The following is a 20,976-nucleotide window of genomic DNA, read 5'->3' on the forward strand; positions in this document are numbered from 1 at the left end:
AATATACACCACCAACAACTCTATTTCAATTATTACCTCAACTCATGGCTCTTACCTTTTCCTGATTCTCCTCTACAGCAGAGCAGCAGCACGTGGGAAATGAGAGAGAATGTGGTTGATTTATACCAACAAACTGCTGACCTCATGTCACAATGTGCTGCCCAGCCCTGCTGTGGGGGATGTGCTGTGTCTGAGGGCTTGGTGTGACCTGTGTCCCTGGAGGTGGCACTGCTCTGGGTGTGACCTGTGTCCCTGGAGGTGGCACTGCTCTGGGTGTGACCTGTGTCCCTGGAGGTGGCTGCATGGCACTGTGGCACCGCTCTGGGTGTGCTGTGTCCCTGGAGGTGGCACTGCTCTGGGTGTGACCTGTGTCCCTGGAGGTGGCACTGCTCTGGGTGTGACCTGTGTCCCTGGAGGTGGCACCGCTCTGGGTGTGCTGTGTCCCTGGAGGTGGCACTGCTCTGGGTGTGACCTGTGTCCCTGGAGGTGGCACTGCTCTGGGTGTGACCTGTGTCCCTGGAGGTGGCACCGCTCTGGGTGTGCTGTGTCCCTGGAGGTGGCACCGCTCTGGGTGTGCTGTGTCCCTGGAGGTGGCACTGCTCTGGGTGTGACCTGTGTCCCTGGAGGTGGCACCGCTCTGGGTGTGCTGTGTCCCTGGAGGTGGCACTGCTCTGGGTGTGACCTGTGTCCCTGGAGGTGGCACTGCTCTGGGTGTGACCTGTGTCCCTGGAGGTGGCACCGCTCTGGGTGTGCTGTGTCCCTGGAGGTGGCACCGCTCTGGGTGTGCTGTGTCCCTGGAGGTGGCACTGCTCTGGGTGTGCTGTGTCCCTGGAGGTGGCTGCATGGCACCACCATGGCACCACTCTGGCCCTGTGCCTGCTCTCCTGAGTGATATTGGACTGGCACCACTTGGGAGCTGCTGCCATCTGGAGTGGGAGTGAGGACCCATGGTGACACAGTGACAGTTGGGAGCTTTGGCAAGATAGACTCTGCCTGTGTGACCCTGAGCACTGGAGTGTGAAATGGAGTAAAATTTAGTGGTGGAAATGCAGGGAGGCAGAGGAATTGCCCTGCTGTCTGCACCAGGAGCTCAAGTCTGCATCATCATCAGGAGCCCCTCTGCTCTGGAGCCAGGCTGGGAGAGCTGGGGGTGCTCACCTGGAGAAGAGAAGGCTCCAGGGACACCTCAGAGCCCCTTCCAGGGCCTAAAGGGGCTCTAGGAGAGCTGCAGAGGGACTGGGGACAAGGGATGGAGGGACAGGACACAGGGAATGGCTCCCACTGCCAGAGGGCAGGGCTGGATGGGATATTGGGAAGGAATTGTTCCCTGGGAGGGTGGGCAGGCCCTGGCACAGGGTGCCCAGAGCAGCTGTGGCTGCCCCTGGATCCCTGGCAGTGCCCAAGGCCAGGCTGGATGGGGCTTGGAGCAGCCTGGGACAGTGGGAGGTGTCCCTGGACATGGCTGGGGTGGAATGGGATGAGCTTTAAGGTTCCCTCCAACCCAGACCATTTGGGGATTCTGTGGTGCTCCAGGATGGGTGGGGAAAGCTCAGTCCAAGATAGAGGGAGGGCAGTGAGGGGTGTGGAAACATCCATAGGGAAATGAAAGCTAATTTTGTGAGAGGAGACTGAAAGAACTTGCGTTAATCAGCCTTGAAAAATGCAGGCAGAAAGGGGCTGGAACTTCATTATGATGAAAATTAATCATGGGAGCAAACACCATTGAGGAGGGATAATTATTTAAGCTAAAGGTTAATATTGGCACGAGAACAAATGAGCATAAGCGGTGAAGAATTGAGTTTTAGATGGGAATTTGAAGGATCTGTACCATTCATTATGAGATTTGCCCATGGCAGGGGGTTGGAATATGATCTTTAAGGTCCCAACCCATACCACTCTGTGGTTCTGTGATTTTTTGGAACAGCCTTGTAGTGTGCTGGGAAGCTCTTTTGGGCTCAGCTGTGGATTCTGTGAAAGCAGTGGAACAAGGGACAGCCTTGGGGTGACCCTCAGCACAGGACACCCTCCAACAGTGCTGGGCTCTGCTCCTTTTTATTGCATTTCTGGGATCCCTGGAGCATGGCCTGGGCCAGTGTCATCCCTGAGGGGTCACCTGAGGACCATCCCCTGGCTCTGGCTGGAGCAGGAGGAGGGGGCTGTGCTCTCATGCCCCTGCAGGCCTGGGCTGCCTCTGGGCTTTGGGAAGAGGAAGCATGTGGCCATGCTGACACATGGATGTGTGTCCTGGTCACCCCTGCAGATCTGGAGCCCCATCATCAAACTCAGTTGTATTAATTTATGTTTCTCCATGTTCCATGACCATGTGTTCCTGGGGACCTCTGCAGTCCCTGCTGTGTGAGTCTGGCTTTCTGGAGTCTGGACCTTCCCTAGTACCTGTCCAGTGACCTGTTTTCTACCTCAAATCCCTTTCTGGTGTTGTGGGTTTCACTGTCCCAAGGGAAATCTTTATCCCTTCAGTCTTGAACAGTCTGGTTTCTTTATTTGGTTAATTCAGGTTATCTGGGAGTTTTGAGGTGGGCTGAGGGCTTGAATTCTTTTTGTGCTGGTTGTGCCTTGCAGCTCAAGATGCAAATCCTAACTACAGTACATGGCCAGGGGAGAAGGCTTTGCTGGCAGAGGGTGCAGTGTGGTGCAGAGTCAGCTGTGCCCAGGTGGGCAACAGGCTGGTGGGACCTGGCCTCTACCAGCCATGGTGTGGCCACAGGCCCAGGACAGTGACCAGCCCCTGTGCTGGGCACTGCTGAGGCACCTCCAGTCCTGGGGTGCTGATCATGGAGAGCTTTTGCAACTGGAACAATTCCATGATTCCATGAACGGTGCTATACTGCGTGTGTGTCACAGAGGGGTCCTGGCTGAGGGACCTCTCCCACCTCCTGAACAGCCCCTTCCCTGTGTCCTGTCCCTCCTGAACACCCCCTTCCCTGTGTCCTGTCCCTCCTGAACAGCCCCTGCCCTGTGCTCTGTCCCCCCTCCTGAAGCTGTGCCCTGTGCTCTGTCCCCCCTCCTGAAGCTGTGCCCTGTGCTCTGTCCCCCCGAAGCCGTGCCCTGTGCTCTGTGCCCCCTGAAGCTGTGCCCTGTGCTCTGTGCCCCCTGAAGCTGTTCTCTGTCCCTCCTGAAGCCGTGCCCTGTTCTCTCTCCCCCCTGAAGCTGTTCTCTGTCCCCTGAAGCCGTGCCCTGTTCTCTCTCCCCCCTGAAGCTGTTCTCTGTCCCCTGAAGCCGTGCCCTGTTCTCTCTCCCCCCTGAAGCTGTTCTCTGTCCCCCTGAAGCCGTGCCCTGTGCTCTGTGCCCCCTGAAGCTGTTCTCTGTCCCCCCTGAAGCCGTGCCCTGTGCTCTGTCCCCCCTGAAGCCGTGCCCTGTGCTCTGTGCCCCCTGAAGCTGTTCTCTGTCCCCCCTGAAGCCGTGCCCTGTGCTCTGTGCCCCCTGAAGCTGTTCTCTGTCCCCCCTGAAGCCGTGCCCTGTGCTCTGTCCCCCCTGAAGCCGTGCCCTGTGCTCTGTGCCCCCTGAAGCTGTTCTCTGTCCCCCTGAAGCCGTGCCCTGTTCTCTCTCCCCCCTGAAGCTGTTCTCTGTCCCCCTGAAGCCGTGCCCTGTGCTCTGTCCCGCAGGTCCCTGGACAGGAGGCCGCAGCGGCCGCTGCTGGGGAAGTCCCGGACGCTGCCCAGCATCCCGCAGTCGCCGGTGCTGAGCCGGCTGCCCCTGCTGGAGCCCGCAGCCTGCAGGGACGAGATGCCCGAGCAGAAGCCCTACAAGAAGCCCTCGGCCTCTGAGCACCAGAAGGGCTGCACGGTCCCTTCTGCCGGTGAGTGCAGGGCGGGCGCCCACACCTCTGTGGCTGCAGGATCCCAGCAAAGCTTTCCTGCTTCTCCAGGGCACAAATCCAGCTCCAGCCCGCCTGGGGTTCATTCTGCTCTGAAAATAGCCCTTCTTGGTCTGGGGGTTTTGCCCCTGGTTGAGTCTGTCTTTGAGCTTGATACATGCACTTCCCCATCGTTCATACTGTGCTGGTGAAAAAGAAGAGTTGGTTGTTGGAGGCCACCCCAGGTGGGGAGGTGACACTTGGAGCCTTCTGCCCGAGGGTGCTGGGGTGAGCTGCTACCCTGGGGCCTCCTTGGTCAATGCAACAGGCGCAGGTGCCTCTTTTCTGTGTCACAAAGCAGCTTCAGGGCACTTGTGGCTGGTCTCCACCAGCAGTGGTGGCAGGAACACCATCGCTGTGCTCTTCCCACAGCCCTGGCCCTGGAGATATTCAAATGCTCCCAGCCTAACACTGTGTGTTGCCCTTTGAGCCCTGAGGATTTTTGTCATGTTCTCCTACTCTCATGCTGATCCTGATGAAATACTAATATGGCTGGGCCAGCTGCTCTGAGCAAGTTTATTGGCAAAGCTGCTGATGGCCAAAGTGTTTCAGTGCTGTTGGTGCCAGCAGAACCACGCTGGGACTATAAAAGTGACGGGAAAGGGGATTATTAACACTGAAACAAAGATAAGGCCTGGAAGCCAGGGCTGACAGTCCAGTGCTGAATAAAATCCTTATAAAACAACTCCCTTCAAACAGCACCCTTGGATTTTTTTTTATTTTTATGGTTTTTTTTTAAATTATCCCTCTCACAGTCAGATCCCTGTGTTGCTCAGCAGAGCAGCTGTCCAAACCCTGGATTAATTTTGATGCTTTGCAGGCTGCATTTCATTTCCTGGCGCTACTAATTCTCCCAAAAGTTGTGCACAGAGCAGATCTTTGCACATCACTGAGCCAGTTTGGTGAGGATCACCCTTGGGCACACCAGGGAGCAGCTGCTTCTGGTCCAGCTCCTGGCCTGTGCTGGAGAATGCAGCTCCTGTAGATGAGAAACGAGACCAAAAGCAGCAAAATCCTTGGGGAACTGGGATCAGTGAGAGCAGATGTGGCCCAGCTGCTCTGTAGGATTTGAAACTCAGCTCCTCATGCCTGGCTGAGGTGCCATGCACAGAGGTGTGGGTGCAGCAGGTGAATCCTTCCCCTCCTTCAGCACATGGCCTTGGCCCTCCCTTGCTCAGGGCAGCAGAGCAGTGGGGGCTGTCTCTGGGTGAGCTGTGGGGCTGGCAGGGGACAGTCCCAAGGGCACAGAGTGGCACAGGCAGTGGCTGGGCCATCTCAGGTGAGCGTGGGGGCAGGTTCCTCTTTTCACGTGCCAGTTCCCTGCGTGTCCCCTGTGTCTCCTGTGTCAGTGTTCCCTGCTGCGCTCCCAGAGCGATGCTGTCTCACAATGGCAGTCAGGATCTGCCTCCGATTGATGTGTTTGTGCATGGAATAATCACAGCTTTCAAACAGCACTTCCTGTGTTGTGTGAGGTGACATTTGGAGAGGAGCAGCAGCAGCTTATTAAGTTGAAAGTAGGGGAGGAAAAATCTACACGATGCTTGAAGTGCTGTGCTCTGGGTTGCCTCTTTCATGGAATGGTTTGGGTTTGAGTTTGGGTTGGAAGGGACCTTCCAGATAATCTTGTTCCAACCCCTGTCATGAGCAGAGACACCTTCCACTATCCCAGGTTGCTCCAAGACTCATCCAGTCTGGCCTTGGAAACTGCCAGGGATCCAGGGGCAGCCACAGCTGCTCTGGGCACCCTGTGCCAGGGCCTGCCCACCCTCCCAGGGAACAATTCCTTCCTAATGTCCAATCTAGTCCTGCCCTTCTGACAATGTATGTAGGTGGTTCCTCCTCTGGTGGCTTGTAGTCCAGCCTGTGTCTCATCATATTCCATGTAATCCCCACAGGCTTTCTGGGTAAACTGGACTGCACTGCTGAATTGGGGCTTAGGGCCATTATCTGCTTTAAATCCCAGAAGTGTTCTGCTCCTTAGCCCTGGTATAGTGGGATCAGGGTCGTTCAGAGGCTGGGTTTTTCAGAAATGAGAGATAAAGGATGTTGCCTTGGTAAGAGGCTGCAGGAGGGGGAGAACCCCTGGAGGCAGTCCTGTGAGATGCCCTTTTGGGTTAATAATTGAGAAAAGGCTTTTATTGATTGTTTGTCATGGCTTGAGCAGTGATTTTTGCTGAGGGGAGGAGGGAGGGCAAGTTCCAGATGTAAAGAGGAGACTGGCGACAAAAAGCAGGCAGCAGTCTGAGCCGAAGGCAGAAGAGCGCAGCAGTGATATTGTGGAAACATCTCCTGTTGCTTTGTTGTTTTTCCCTTTTGTTGCAATGAAATGTGGCCAGTCCTTCCCTGGGATGGTGCCAGCTGTCCTCTGCCACTGCTGCCACTGTCTCAGTGCTAGTGAGGTTTGTCCCCGGGGCTCAGCCCTGCACTGCTGCATCCTGTTGCTGCTTGTGTTGGCGGGTTGAGAAGGGAGGTCTGCCTTCTGTCCTTCATGGGGCTGTTGATTTGCTCCTGGTTGTGCCATAAAGGGTTTTGTTCTTTTTTTCTGCAGGAGGAGATAGCAGTAAATCCTTTTGTAATCTGTAACACTTGTGATGCCTCATTTTTCCCATTCACAAAGCAAGATTTCAAGGCCAGGTTGGACAGGGCTTGGAGCAACCTGATGAAGTGGAAGGTGTCCCTGCCCATGGCAGGAACTTGGAAGGAGATGAGCTTTAAGCTTCCTTCCAACAAAAAGCATTCCATGATTGTGACTGTATTTGGATGATTCCTGCCAGGAAGATTGTGGGGCTGTGGGTACCTGGGGTGGGCAGGTTGGGTACAGGGGCTGTTGTCTGGGATTTGTGGGAGGGACCTGTGCTCTGAGTGAGTTCCCAGCATCTGTGGGGTGGCCAGAGGGGATCCAGGGATGCCCACGGAGCATCCCCAGAGCTGGCTGGGGGGGTAGGACACGTGTGGTCATGCTCTGAGGGGAGGCCTGTCCTTGTCCTCGGCAGGGGAGGCCTGGCGGCTGGAGGATGACTGCTCGGAGCCCCCCAGGGCCGCCCAGCTGGGCACGGCCGTGCAGGACGCCCCCTTCAGCCACTTCCGCAGCCGCTCGTGCTACATGAGGAAGAGCCTGTCCGTGGACAACCACCTGGGCTCCCTGAGCTGCGCCGTGCACCCGGCCGAGAGCAAGGCCGAGCGCGTCCGGACCAAGCTGCGGCGGCAGTTCGTGAGTATCGGGCCCTGGGCCCCACGTGCACGCGCTGCTTCCCAAAAACACTGACATCTTGGGGAGCTGTTTTTGTGCCCAGCGTTAGTAAAACAACAGAAAGAGAGGCTGCTCCAGAGTGGCGCAGCAGATGGAGGCGGCAGCTCGGCTTTGCCCAGCCCGTGACGGGGTCCTGTGCCCCTGCTCCCCATGGGCTCCCACAGCTCTGGGCAGCGCTGCTCGGCTGGGGGAGGCCTGGGACGAGGCCTGCGCTCTGGGCACTGCTGTCCAAAGCACAGGACAAGGCTGAAAGTGGGTAATGAGTTTTCCTGTCCTCAGCTTTGTGTCCTTGAGGAACTGCACCTTCCCAAAGGTTTGCAGGGGCCACTGGTGAGGGGCTGGGGAAACGATGAGCCAGCACCAAGTCCCTGGGGCAGCTCAGACCTTCCTGGCCCTTGGGAGCTCTGGGAGGACAGCAGGGATGCGACAGGGCTGCCCTGCCGCTCTGGGAGCCTCTGATCAATGTTTAATGGGCTCTGCCTCTTCCCCTTCCCAGAGACACCCAACTCCGGGGTTCAGATGTCCTTCCCCCGCCTCTTTGCCCACTCAGGGTTGTAATGAGGGCTCAGGTGTCGCTGTGGTGAGAAGCACTCGGTGTTGATTGGCAATGGCTGAGAGAGTCGGCACAATGGGAATGGGGCAGGGAACGGGCTGAGGCAGCACAGCTCACCCTGCCCCAGGCACAGACTTCTGTGTCCCGGGAGAAGGGCTGCTCCCTCTGGGCTCACATGCACTGGGGGTTTCTCCTGGTGTAGCTGGGCAGTGTGGCTCTGGGGGCTCACCCTCCCAGCTTGTGTCTGCATTGTTGGATGTAGGCAGCACTTTTGTCCCAGGAGGGCAGCTCCGGTCCTGCAGCGTGCTGGGGCAGCAGTGGGTGCAGGGGTGAGTGTGTGGGAGCTGCTCACAGTCCCAGCACTGCCAGTGAACCTTCTGTGTGGGAACTGCTGCCTCAGGCTCAGGAAGCACTTGGAACTTCAGCAATGGAGATCAGCACAAGCAGGATGGGGCACCTGATAAGCAGCTGAAAGATGCTGGAGATGTTTAAGACGAGGCGGCCCTGCTGTGGGGTAAGGAACTGCTTTTTCTGCCTGCCTGGATCTGTGGCTCCAAGCTGTACACAAAAGAGCAGGAGGGTGCTGAGATGTTTGGGATCATTGTCTTTCAGAGAAGTTTTTCCAGTATCTCTGTTGGACCTGTTCCCCACAGCCTCTGTGCTGCCCTGGAGATGGGCAAAAGGTGTGGAAGCACTTGTGTTTTAAGCACAGTGTCCTGGTACCTACAGAGAACTGGCTTCTGCCCTTCCAGTGGGGCAGCTCCCTGCCCCTCCCTGCTTGGTGCCGTGCCAGCACCTCTCTGTGCTGTCTGTGGCCAGTTTGATTTGGCCTTCGACTTACTCAGATTTTGGGGACCTTTAGTTTTCTTTGGTGTAACCACAGAGCTGACTGTCAAGGAACAGAGCAGGTTTTTTGTAGAACGTGGAGATGTGGGGTTGTTTTTTCCTTGCTAAATTATTTCTGGCTCATTCTGATATAAGAATTGTTGCTGTAGTCTCAGCCATGGGCTTTGACCTTGTGAGACCTGCTGAGAAAAGCAGACTCATCCTACATGGAAAGGGCTTCCAGAGGGCCCTTCAGCAGAGGCAGAAAGTGTGGAGGAAGGTGTACTGGCTGAGGCTTGGGCCAGTACAGCACGAGCATTCCCAACACAGCCCCAGAGCCTGGTTTGTAAGTTCAAAGTACAGATCCTGCCAAGCTGGGGAAGTTATTTCCAGGAACAGTTCTGGGCTCTGTGTTCTCCAGGGCTGGGTTAGTTGCTTTCCATCTTTGTGCTGGAGGTGTTGCAGCTTCCCCTGGGTATGTGTTGTGCCCTGACACTGGCTCTGCCCAGCCCTGCTGGGGGAGGAGTTGCTGCTGGGTCTGCTCTCCTCATGCATGGCACAGCACACACAGGAGAGAGCACGATTTGCTGTATCACAGTGGCTCATCTTTTAGGAAGAAGCCAGATTCATTTTTCTGAGCTGTTGCAGTTCCCCAGCCTGTAATGTCGATTTCTGGTTTTGCTGTTTCCATGCTGACAGTCTAAGCCACCTTTGCTGTGTGATGCAGCTGCTTGGCTTGGTTTTAAAATTCCCCAAAACCAGGATTTTGGGAATTGCTGGAAGAGGGGAGAGGCTGTTGAGGCTTTGGGTGGGCCCCTGCCGTGGCAGGGGGGATGGTGATGGGGCAGAGCTATTGCCCGTGTGCACCCAGTGCTGTGTGGCCACCTCACACCTGTGTGATCAGGTGCTGCCTAACCAAGGCTTCCTGCTGGCTATGGGCACCTGAGCTTGTCCAAGGGAGAATTTGCTATAATTTATATGAGAGCATTGGAGTGTGGCTTCCCTGCTCCCCATGCTCTGACGTGCTGGATGCTGCCAGGGCTGCTGAAGCATCTTTCAGCGCAGGGGGAGTACCTGCAAATCCTGCCTGGCCCCACTGTCCTGGAACAGCTGCTCTTCTTGTGCCTGCCAGAGGCCAGCACACCTGCCTTCCTCCTAGAGCACTGGGGAGGGTGGAATTTCTCCAGCCATGTCACTAGTGGCAGGTGTCTGCAGTCCCACTCTGCTGTCTGATGGATCTGCACGTACAGATTACTGGAATTTGCATAATTTGAATTTTAAATGAATTCCAATTTTTGTGATTGTCAGAACGAGTTTTCTTTCTAATAAGCCTTTCCTTTTAACTCCTCCAAGGCCTGTAGTGCTGTCAGCATTCCTGCCTTGGAGACAGGGGAGCAGCTGATTGCTTTTGACATCTGTCTCTCACTTGGATCCCCTGCCTTGTCCCAGTCACTCCAGCTGTGACAGAGACAGCGACCATGGCCAGGCTGAGACTGTGCTCTGTGACTTTGGGCATGTTGTTTGGGGTCACTGGGTGATGGCCAAGGGACTGTTTTGGTTTTGTGCCCAGCTGGCTCCTGATATGGGCAGCAGGAGTAGGGATGGGACCTTCTGCAATATCCCTTGCTGGGGGAGGAGAAGTGAGACACAGCTGAGTTGCAGACTGTGCTGATCTCCTTGTCTTCACTGGAAAACTGGTCATTAAAGGTAGAGTTAACCCTGTTAAACTCAGCATTAACCTTACAGAGCATTAAAAGAGGTCACCAGGGCTGAGTCACTCTCTGTGGTGGCTGCTGGGAGAGTCCATGCAGACTGCAGCAGGGCTCTGAGGGAATTGTGCTCTTCCCTTTTCCCCATGGGAATTTCAAGTTCTTTATATCTAGGCTAGTCATTCTGGCATTGCCCACTCATTTTGTGATGTTATGGCACAGATCTTGCTGCCTCTGAAGAGGAGGAGCCAGCAGTGCCTGGGGTCCCACATGCTGACCCAGCTTGGTTTGAGGGCTCTGCCCTGACCCCTCTGCAGCTGCTCTCTGAGCATCGTGCAGGAGTAGCCCAGTTTGTGCAGTGGAGGTGGAGGAGAGCAGCCCTTGGCATTGCCATGGTGTCCCTGGTGCTGCCCCAGCTGCCCTGGCACTTCTGCTTGCTGTAGTTCCTGCAAGTTTCAAGTAGGTGACTCAAGGTTGTGTTGCTTTTCTGCCTCTGCACTAATTAATTTTACTCGGTGCTCTCATGCACTAATTTATTTTTTAATTATTATTATTATTTGTGTGTGGTATTTTTCCAGGCAGTGATTCTCATATGAAATGTCTGTGCCCTACAGGAAACACTTTGACTCTGTTTGTCTTGGGAGTTCTACAGATGAGCTGAGCAGAGGAAATCCCTGCCTGACAAAGTGATGATGACAGAGACAAGGTGAATTGGGGTAGCAGAGCCTGAGAAGGGAGGCAGTGAGGGGAGGAGCTCACTGTGTGGCAGAGACCTGGTTACACCTGGTGCTCACTGACAGCATCTGGGCTGGCACCAGCTGACAGGTACCTTGTCCAGGTTTTCCTATTCCAGTGATCAACCCAGAAATGCCACCTGTTGCTGGAGGTCACTGCAATGATGTTGGGGAGTGCAGGAACTGCCTCAGCCCAGAGCAGCACCAGTCCAAGGGGTGTGATTATCCTGCTCTGGGTTTTCGGTGCCAGGTGAGCTGGAGACAAGGTAGGACCTTGGTAGAACCCATCTGTGTGTTATCCCAGTGGTTTGGTCTGGTTCCTAAGTGTGCAGGGACCTTCCCAAGTTGGCTGGGTGATTTCAGAAAAGATCAGCAAGCAGGCAGAGGATTCCTGGCTGTGTCTGTAGTTCATTGTGATAAAAATAAAGGAATATATAAAAGTAGAATCACAGGGTAGTTTGGTTAAAACTACCTACTACTACTCCCAACCCCTGTCATGAGCAGGGACACCTTCCACGGTCCCAGGTTGCTCCAAGCCCCATCCAACTTGGCCTTGGACATTTCCAGGGATGGGCAGCCACAGCTTCTCTGGGTTGGAGAAATGGCCATGTGAGAGGCAGGTCAGCTGTTCTTGGTGAGGAGGTGGAGCAGAGAGATCATCCTGGAGAGAGTCATCCTGGACCTCCACACGACTGCCTCAGCTCCCAGAGCAGAGTGGCAGTGCCTGCCTGAGGGAGGTTATTGCAAAGGCAGGTGATGTTTGAGCTCTGTGTATCACTCCTGTGCCCTGCCCCTCCTCCCCACACTGCTCACTTGCCGACTGTTGTTCACTGAGTGCTGAACAGAGAAACCCAAAGCTGATAAATGATGTGTTTGGAGCCAGAGAGCGACTCGTTCCCTGGAGAGCAGTCCCTGGGAGCTGGGAAGAGGCTCCCTGTGAATCACCCCACTTTGCAAATTAGTGTGGGAGTCAGCAGGCACAGCAAGGCTGGAAACCCGGCTCATTTCTCTGGTGAACGTGGTTTTATTTATATCAGCAGCTTGTGACGTCCCAGCTGGCGCTTCGTGTGCCTGTAGTAAAGCAGGGATGCTCAGGAAGAGCCCAGCGTGCTGTGGGACTGCTCTCAGCATTCCCACACTAAGGGAGGTGTCTCCTGTGGGAGGAATTCCAAAGTAGAGCAGCAGTTTGTGGGGAATGCTGGTAGAGAGGGGCCTCTGGTGGGGTTGGGGACAGTGTGAGACATCCCACTTTGTCAAAGCCAGGCTGAGAGCAGGCATCTGTGACAGTCCGTGTGAACTGGGGTGGGTGAGGCCTCTCCTGTTTGCTGAGAGAAAGGTGGGCCCAGTGCTGGGAAGGTTGAGGGCACAGGAATCTAAAACTAACATACAGAAGATGTGGGATACTGAGCTTGAAACTGGAAGGGATTTGTTGCTGAGGACCAGACTTTGGTGTTGCAGGGCAGGTACTAGTTACACTGACATGCCATTTTCCAAGAAAATATGAAGGCTGGCTTTGATCCTAACCTGGGCCTTTCCAAATAACTTATGCAAACTCCCACGAGATAACCTCTGGATTGAAAATATAGCAACCACAGTGAGAAACCAGCAGGCTGTCCCTGCAGAGCCGCAGTGTTTGCTCCCTCTGCTGGCTTTGCTCTGGTGAGGAGAGCTGGATCCACCTGCAGGGTGGCAGGGCTGTGGAGCAGGGGGCAGCCCACAGCTGGCAGAGACAAGAGCAGCAGCTCCAGCGAGCCCCTGTGCAACATCCTGCACCCAAACCGGCTGCACAAGCACAGGCTGGGCAGGGAATGGATCAAGGGAAGCCCTGAGTGGGACTTACAGGTGTTGTTAGATGAGGGTTGGACCTGCCCTGGCTGTGAGCACCCAGAACCCTCCAAGCCTGGGCTGATCCCCCAGCATGGGCAGCAGGGGAGGGAAGGATTCTGCCCCACTCAGGTGAGACCCCACCCCAGAGCTGCCCCAGCCCTGGGCCAACAGCACAAGGCTGTGTGTTGGAGCTAGTGAGTTAGGGGATTTTCTGAATTCTTTAGAGAGAAATTAGAGTGTAGGGATTGAATTAAAGCTTTTGGATGTATTGAAGTACATTAAGTTACTCACACATAAGGCAGAAGTGTAAGTTTAAGTTTTAGGATAAGTGAGTCAGTAAGTAAGTTTTAGTATGAGCTTTAGTGCTTTTAGTAAGTAAAAAGCTTTAAATGTTAAGAAGTGCAAGTTCTAGTGAAAGTTAGAAAACATACTGATATTTTCAGTAGAGGCTTTAAGACTGTAGTTGTCGACAGTACTTAAACATAATAAAGCTATAGTGAGAATATTGCTTACATTTTTTAGTTAAAACAAGGTAGGTTGTATGTGTAGTCTGTAGCTGCTGGAGAGAATCCAGGGGAGCCATGGAGATGCTCCAAGGGCTGGAGCCCCTCTTCTCTGGAGTCAGGCTGGGAGAGCTGGGGGTGCTCACCTGGAGAAGGCTCCAGGGACACCTCAGAGCCCCTTCCAGGGCCTAAAGGGGCTCCAGGAGAGCTGCAGAGGGACTGGGGACAAGGGATGGAGGGACAGGACACAGGGAATGGCTCCCACTGCCAGAGGGCAGGGCTGGATGGGATATTGGGAAGGAATTGTTCCCTGGGAGGGTGGGGAGGCCCACGGAAGCTGTGGCTGCCCCTGGATCCCTGGAAGTGTCCAAGGCCAGGGTGGACAGGGCTTGGAGCAGCCTGGGACAGTGGAAGGTGTCCCTGCCATGGCAGGGGGTTGGGATGAGTTTTAAAAGGCCTTCCAATCCAATCCATTCTATGATTCTATGAAGTTTTCAGCTTCTGATGTGTTACTATTTATATTTCTGCACAAGGAACATCAACTGCTCAGTGAGCAGCAGGGCTGAGGAGGAGGAGAGCAGAGTAGTTTGCCAACTTCCAATTTTACTCTGCTTCTACAAGCGAGACTCACCAAAAATGTGCACTGTGTCCTTTGGTATGTGAAGTTTGTGTGAAAAAAGAAAATTACTGCAGTGATTTAAAATAAGTGAGACACTATTTTGTGAGCTGGAGTATTCTTCTTCTGTGGTAGGACTGGAGTCTTAGTGAAAGTCAGAAGATTTTTTGGGTTGGAACTGCAGCCCTGTCTGGGCTCTTGGCAGTGCAGGGTGGGCTGGGGATGCTTTGGGCTGCAGCCAGCAATGGTCCAGCTGTGTGGAAAACCAAATGCTTTTGGCTCCATCCTCCATGCTGAGCATGAGGGCTTGTGCTGGCACGACCCAGATCGGTGTCTGGGTGGTACGAGGGGATGCTTCACCTTCTCCATCTGCCTTTGACTGGTTGTCCCCTCCCAGCAGCTGGCTGTGATGGTGACAGTGGCCACATGTCTGCTGCCCAGGCCCTTCCTGGCCTTCCCATCCAGCAAGAGAGGTCCTGGCTGCTGGGGCTGTTCCTGTTAGTCCCAAAGTTCCTGGATGCAGGCAGGTCACTGGTCACTGCTCAGATCAGGTGTACTAAATCCCATCCTCTGCTGCCCATGGGGCCTCTTAGTCCACCTGCAGTCCTTCCTTTTGTTTCCTGGGAGATATATGCCTCAACTTTTCCTCCTGAGCCTGTTGCAGTCGTTTCCTAGATCTCAGAAAGGAAATCTGCCTGTTGTAGTGTGTCCTCTTACAGCTCAGACCCACAGTCTGCAGCTCTTCAGGTCCTCTTGGTGTGAGGGAGCCAGGTGTCCCAGGTCTGTGAGCAAATAGTGCAATCCCCATGTGCCTTGCCTGCACAGCTGGAGCGTGCCAGTGAAGAAAGTGCTTTGACAGCCTGAGGTTTAAATCCTTCAGAGCACTTTCCTTACAAGCACATTCCTGCAGGGAAGTGCTGGTGCCTGAATGAGCCCTTTGGGACACAGCTGTGGCTTCATAGAGATTCAGGTGGATTCAGCTGCAGGACTGGGTGCAGTGGTTGTGTGGAGGTGGCACTTCGTGTGTGCAGGGTGCCATCAGCTGCTGCTGCAGAGCCTCTCTGGGTGCAGCCTGCCTGGGATGCTCTGGAGAATTCCCCAGAGGGCTGTGAGGCAGTTTTTGCATGAGGAACCTTGGAGCTCTGAGCTGCTCGGCAGCACTGGAGCTTGGCTGCATTAATAGCAGTGTGCTGCAGCAGCAGCAGTGGTTGCAGCAGTAGCAGTGTGTTGAAGCAGCAGCAGCAGTGTGCAGCAGTAGCAGTGTGCAGCAGCAGCAGTGTGCAGCAGCAGCAGTGTGCAGCAGCAGCAGTGTGCAGCAGCAGTGTGCTGCAGTAGCAGTGTGCTGCAGTAGCAGTGTGCAACAGCAGCAGTGTGCTGCAGCAGCAGCAGTGTACAGCAGCAGCAGTGTGCAGCAGCAGCAGTGTGCAGCAGCAGTGTGCAGCAGCAGCAGTGTGCTGCAGCAGCAGTGTGCAGCAGCAGCAGTGTGCAGCAGCAGCAGTGTGCAGCAGCAGCAGTGTGCTGCAGTAGCAGTGTGCAGCAGCAGCAGTGTGCAGCAGCAGCAGCAGTGTGCTGCAGTAGCAGTGTGCAGCAGCAGCAGTGTGCAGCAGCAGCAGTGTGCAGCAGCAGCAGTGTGCTGCAGTAGCAGTGTGCAGCAGCAGTAGCAGTGTGCAGCAGCAACAGCAGTGTGCTGCAGCAGTAGCAGTATGCAGCAGTAGCAGTGTGCAGCAGCAGCAGTGTGCAGCAGCAGCAGTGTGCTGCAGTAGCAGTGTGCAGCAGCAGTGTGCAGCAGTAGCAGCAGTGTGCAGCAGTAGCAGTGTGCAGCAGTAGCAGCAGTGTGCAGCAGCAGTAGCAGTGTGCAGCAGTAGCAGCAGTGTGCAGCAGTAGCAGTGTGCAGCAACAGCAGTGTGCAGTAGCAGTGTGCAGCAGCAGCAGTGTGCAGCAGTAGCAGCAGTGTGTTGCTGCAGCAGTAGCAGTGTGTTGCTGCAGCAGTAGCAGTGTGTTTCTGCAGCAGTAGCAGTGTGTTGCTGCAGCAGTAGCAGTGTGTTGCTGCAGCAGTAGCAGCAGTGTGTTGCTGCAGCAGCAGTAGCAGTGTGTTGCTGCAGTAGCAGCAGTGTGCTGCCAGAGGTCTCTGCAGCACCACGCTTCACACATCCAGCCCACACATGCTGCTCCCTGGCTGCTCCAACTTTCCTTACTTCCTCTGGCTCAAGTGCTAGATTTTACCTGAGTTCTCAGCCTCTGAATCATGGGATTCCAGACTGGTTTGAATTGGAATGGACATTAAAGCTCATCCCATCCCACCCCTGCAGGAACACCTTCCACGATCCCAGGTTGCTCCAAGCCCTGTCCAACCTGTCCGTGGATACTACCAGGAGCCCAGGGGCAGCCACAGCTTCTCTGGGCACCCTGCACCAGGACCTGCCCACTCACAGCTGAGAATTCCTGACCAATTTATCATTGATCCCTGCCCTCTTGCAGTAGAAAACCATTCCCTGTGTCCTGTCACTCCAAGTCCTTGCCTAAAGCCCTCTCCTGCTGTCTTGTACCTCACAATTTCCCCATTCCTTATGCCTTGAAGTCTGTGGGAACCTCCCAAGGCTCCTCACAGCACTGGGAGGTCACTGTGTCAGCAGCCAGTGGTCACATCTGACTGTCCATCATTAGTGAGCACTGTCAGGACTCTGTGCTGTCCCTGCCCATGGAGCCAGGGCTCAGCTCTTTGCTGCTGCCCACTCTCCAGGGTGACCTGTGAGCAGGTGAGTGGTGGGACATGACACTGGTGCTCCTGGAACGTGCTTGTCCTGCTGCAGGTCCCAGCACCTCATGCAGGGTTTGCTGCTGGCTGCGTATTGCTGATCTCAGCTGGGGCAGGAGGGACTTTGGGAGGCTGTCGTTACAGACCAGAACTCGATGTGGCCATAGCTTTTGTGGCACACAGGTAGCCTTAGCTGCCCCTCCTGCCCTGCATCTCCCATGGGGCTCACAGTGACAGAGCCAACATTCAGCTGTCCCCTGGCAGGGGGGTGTGGCAGGACAGTGGCACCCTGCTCCATGGGACACTGGCAGGTACAGGGCAGAGCTGTCTGTCCCACTGGGGTTTCCACGTGTTTGCTTTCCCCCTTTGTTGCATGGTACCCACCCTGGCACACAGGAACCCGTGGGCACCGTGGGTTGGGACACAAGCTGGAGCTGGTTCAGCTTCTTGGGGGAGGCTGACAGTGGAAGGTCTGGTGGGGATTGGGGCTGGAGAGAGCTCTCTGCATCCCAGGGTCCCTGGCAGGGCCCCCACAGCTTCTCTCCCTCTCCAAGAGGCTTGTGGGGATGGCTGACCCTTCCTGAGGAGCATAGCTCAGGAAGGAGCTGGCAGTGATCTCAAAGGGACCTGGAGGTTGGAGATTATGTGGAGCATTTCCTGTGGGAACAGGCTGATGTCTGGGGTCAGGTGTCACCCTGCTCTGACTGCAGCAGCAGCCTCGGTGCACTTGGGAAAGATGGAAAAAGAAAGGATCCTGAAACCTAAGAGCTACTTAGGTTCTGGTTTTACTCCAAGAATAGAAACAAAGACGATGGATTTGCATCACCAGGAGCAACTTGAGGAGGGAGGAGGAAGTGATGGGACCTCACTAGTGACAGGAATGTGCTGGCAAGAGGAGGGCCCCAGTGACAGGGAGGCGGTTTGACCTGGGGGCTCCTATTAGCATTTTGTTCATCTCACTTGTGTTTTATTTTTTAATGCTGAGTTGCTGAGGTTCAGCAACTGCACCTTATCTCTGTAAGGGAGCACTTGCAGTGGCAGAGGGTGACCAGGCTGCTGCACAGAGGAAGGTGCCTTTGCAGGTGCCCCATTTGCATAGTCAGGTCTTGATCTCCCAGAAAAAAAACAGGACATTTATCTGTCTCTGCACTGGCTATTTACATGTCACATGTAAAGCTGTTTTTCCTCCTTCCTGCTGCTGCAGTCACCTCTCCAGTCAGCCCAGTCCCACAGAGGACTGAGAACAGCCACAGTGGGGTGGTAGAGGGATTTCTGTGAGACCCTCAGACCCTCACCCTGAGGGAGGAGGGCTGGGATGAGGAGGGAAGGGATGGATGCTTTGTCTGTGGAGCTCTTGACACTTGTTTAGTGGCAAGGGGTGTGTTTGTTGCTGGCCTGCTGAACCTGTCCTTGCTGAAGCCTCTGGGCAGCCCAGGAGAAGAGGACCTGACACCCAGGAGCAACTGGCAGGGGAGCAAGAAGGCTGAGAGATGTTTTTGGAGAAACCTGTTTCTTTGGCTGTTACAGAGGTGACTTTCCAAGGTGGAGAGGAACTTTTCTGAGATGTCTGGCTCAGCATGACAGCATTTGCCTTCTGGATGTCCCTGTTCCCTGACAGCAGAAATGCCCAGCCTTGTGATAAGTTTCAGCACTTCTGGACACTTTGAGGAAAGCAGGATGAAACAGCTGTCCCAGAATCACCCTATATGCTCACAGTGCCCCTGTAGGGGTGGTGGGATCCTGGAAAGACCCCAGTTTCAACTTGGGGTGTTGGGGTCTTGACACTCTTGTCCAGGCCCCTGTTACCTCCTGGGGAGAGAGGGAGGAAACATTGCTGGAGCAGGTCAGGGATGGAGCTTCATGCTAGGAAGCTCCAAGGGACATTGATGGGTCCCTGCTGGGCCTGGGCCCTGGTTCAGCCCCTGCTGCATTCCCCTCTGGCAGTAACTGGGGCCAGGGAGGAGCCACACACTGGGCTGTGGCACCTGGGCTGGGAGGGAGCTCGTGCCCACCCTGGTTGGGGTTTGTGCTGATTCCCTATTTGTGGAGGTCATTCTCTTTCAGTCATTGGCCTCTGCATCTTTGGGTTCCCCTTTCAGGCTTGAAAGTCAGTATCAAACCCTATAGCTCTGCTGATCAGCCAGTTTTTGTCCAAGTGACCATTCACTGTTCCTTGTGGCCACCAGGTATTCTGGTGACATCTGCAGCATTGGCTCTGCAACAGTTTGTTGTATAGTGGTGGAAGGATGGAGCACTGGCTGCCCCAAAAGTAGAGAAAATAGAGTCCTAGTGCCTAGGAGGGGGTTTGTTCTGACTGCAGCCCTTTGCTTGCTGTGAAAAGGCAACAAGTCCTTTGTCCTGGGATTGAGCCTTGTGATGCTCCAAAAGGAGCACACAGACCACAGTTGCTGGAAGCCTTTCTGTTGTTGAGCCAATGGGAAGGATTTTTGCAGAAAGCAGGAGGTGTGCCTGGAGAGTCCAGGGGACTTTGGGTGAATCCAACCTTTCCCCCAGAGCTCTGGCTGGTCTGGGGTTCTGTGTGCTTTTACCAAGAGCCTCAGGGTGATGCTTTGTTCATCTCACTTCTGGAAAGCACCAAAGAGACTGCCCAGAGAATTTGCAGAGTTTCCCTCACTGGGGATATTCAAAACCCACCTGGACACAATCCTGGGCTGTGTGCTCTGGGATGACTCTGCTTGAGCAGGGAGGTGGGATCAGATGACCCCTCCTGTGGTCTTTCCAACCTGAACTATTCTGGCATTCTGTAACAATACTGGTGGTCTGATCCAGATTTCCTAACCTTTCTGCATTGAGCCTGTGAGGAGGCACCTCCTCAGGGAGGTGCAGCCCTTCTGCCATTTTTCATCTTCTTCCTGAGATGGCATTGCCACCAGAGAGCCTTTGGATGTGATTATGCATGGCCTGGTACAACAGCAATGTACCACGTACAAAGCAATGTTCTGGCATCTGGGAAGCCAAGAGAGCAAACTGCAAATCTTCAGCTTGAGTGCTGCTGTGAGTGAATCAATAACTGCAGCAGCCCTGGACATTGCCTGCTCTGAGTCCTACAGGACACAGGGAGCTGGAGCAGCTGAACATGGCATGAGCAAAGCTCTGTCAGCTGGGCATGTTCTCCTGCAGGTGTCAAAGCAACCAACCAACCAACCAACCAGCTAACCAGCCAACCAACCAATCTGGGTTTAACTCCTGCCACATTCAGAAGATCAGAGTGTTTTCCGTACCTACCCTGGCACAGGCATCCCCAGATGATGTCACTGAGCTCCTTCTGGGGGGTGTCTGTCCTGCCTCCAGGTGGGTGTTTGTCCAGCCAGGGTTCTGCTTCTGGGTGGCCAGTTCTTGCTTACAGTGGTGGCTGGGAGCTGCAGCCATCTGTGCGTTTGAGCCAGATTTTCATGGGAATCCTCAGGAACTGCGGTGTGGTGAAACAGATCTGCCCCAGCAGATGTGCCTGGGGGTATGGATGGATCTGTTTGTTCTTGCGGAGCTCCTTTCAGCTTTGCCAGGATGAGCCTGCTCCTGTCAGGCCTGCAGTGCTTGAGACAGCAGCAGGCATGGCTTGCTCTGGGGCCAGGCTTTGTCCTGCATTGTGGGAGCTCTCCTGGGAGCATTCTGAGATCTGCCAGGCAGGATGGGCACTGCTGGGCATGCAGAGCCTCTGCTGCTTTTCCATCCCACAGTTGCTTTCAGTTCACTCTTTTTTTCTGTGTGTGGGTCTAACTAAAGCCCAGTTGCCTCCCTTAGGAGAGCATTGGGGAAGCCATGAGAGGCACCAAGTGTGCTGCAAAGTCCTTATTGAAGGAATCAGTGCCCTTGCTGAGGAAAGACAGGTTTCTCATCCTGGCGAGGAAATAGATAACAAAATTACTGTCACAGAGTGGTGGTGCAAAATATCCTGCATTTGGAGACCTCTCCCAAACAGTGATAAGCCACCTCTTTTTTGTGCAGGCCTCCTTGGCCACAAAAAGGCATTTAGATCAGCAGCAAAGCCAAATTTTGGTCCAGGAACGTGAAGGGTTTTACTTTTCAGGTTCTTCTTGCAGAGGGTAGACCTTTATTTAGTCTTGGTTTTGTTTAGCAGTTCCCATCACACACAGACTTGCACCCTCACACCCTTGGACATGTCTCCTTTCTCCAGGACCATCCAACACCCCCACAGGCATCACTCCCCCTTCCCAAAAAGTTATTGTTCCTAGAAAACAGAGCAGCTCTGCTGGAATGTTAATTGGGGGAAGTGAATAACCAGGGCTCCCCTCTGCCTAACCTTCCCCAGCCCCCTCTTAACAAGCAAATTGCATTTATTTAGGCATTG

General features: G+C 54.6%; 1 protein-coding gene across 2 annotated transcripts in view; it reads left to right on the forward strand.

Moving 5' to 3' along the window:
• LOC130259209 (ankyrin repeat and fibronectin type-III domain-containing protein 1-like) overlaps nt 1–20,976 on the forward strand; it is a 194,436-nt gene that overhangs the window by 17,716 nt on the left and 155,744 nt on the right. For both annotated transcript variants that reach the window (XM_056503262.1, XM_056503263.1), the window contains exons 2-3: nt 3,624–3,817; nt 6,868–7,085. In XM_056503262.1, the coding sequence (XP_056359237.1) occupies nt 3,624–3,817; nt 6,868–7,085 (412 nt within the window). The remainder of the gene's footprint in view (nt 1–3,623; nt 3,818–6,867; nt 7,086–20,976) is intronic.

Source organism: Oenanthe melanoleuca, chromosome 14 (assembly GCF_029582105.1).
Source record: "Oenanthe melanoleuca isolate GR-GAL-2019-014 chromosome 14, OMel1.0, whole genome shotgun sequence".
NCBI classification, from domain to species: Eukaryota; Metazoa; Chordata; class Aves; order Passeriformes; family Muscicapidae; genus Oenanthe; species Oenanthe melanoleuca.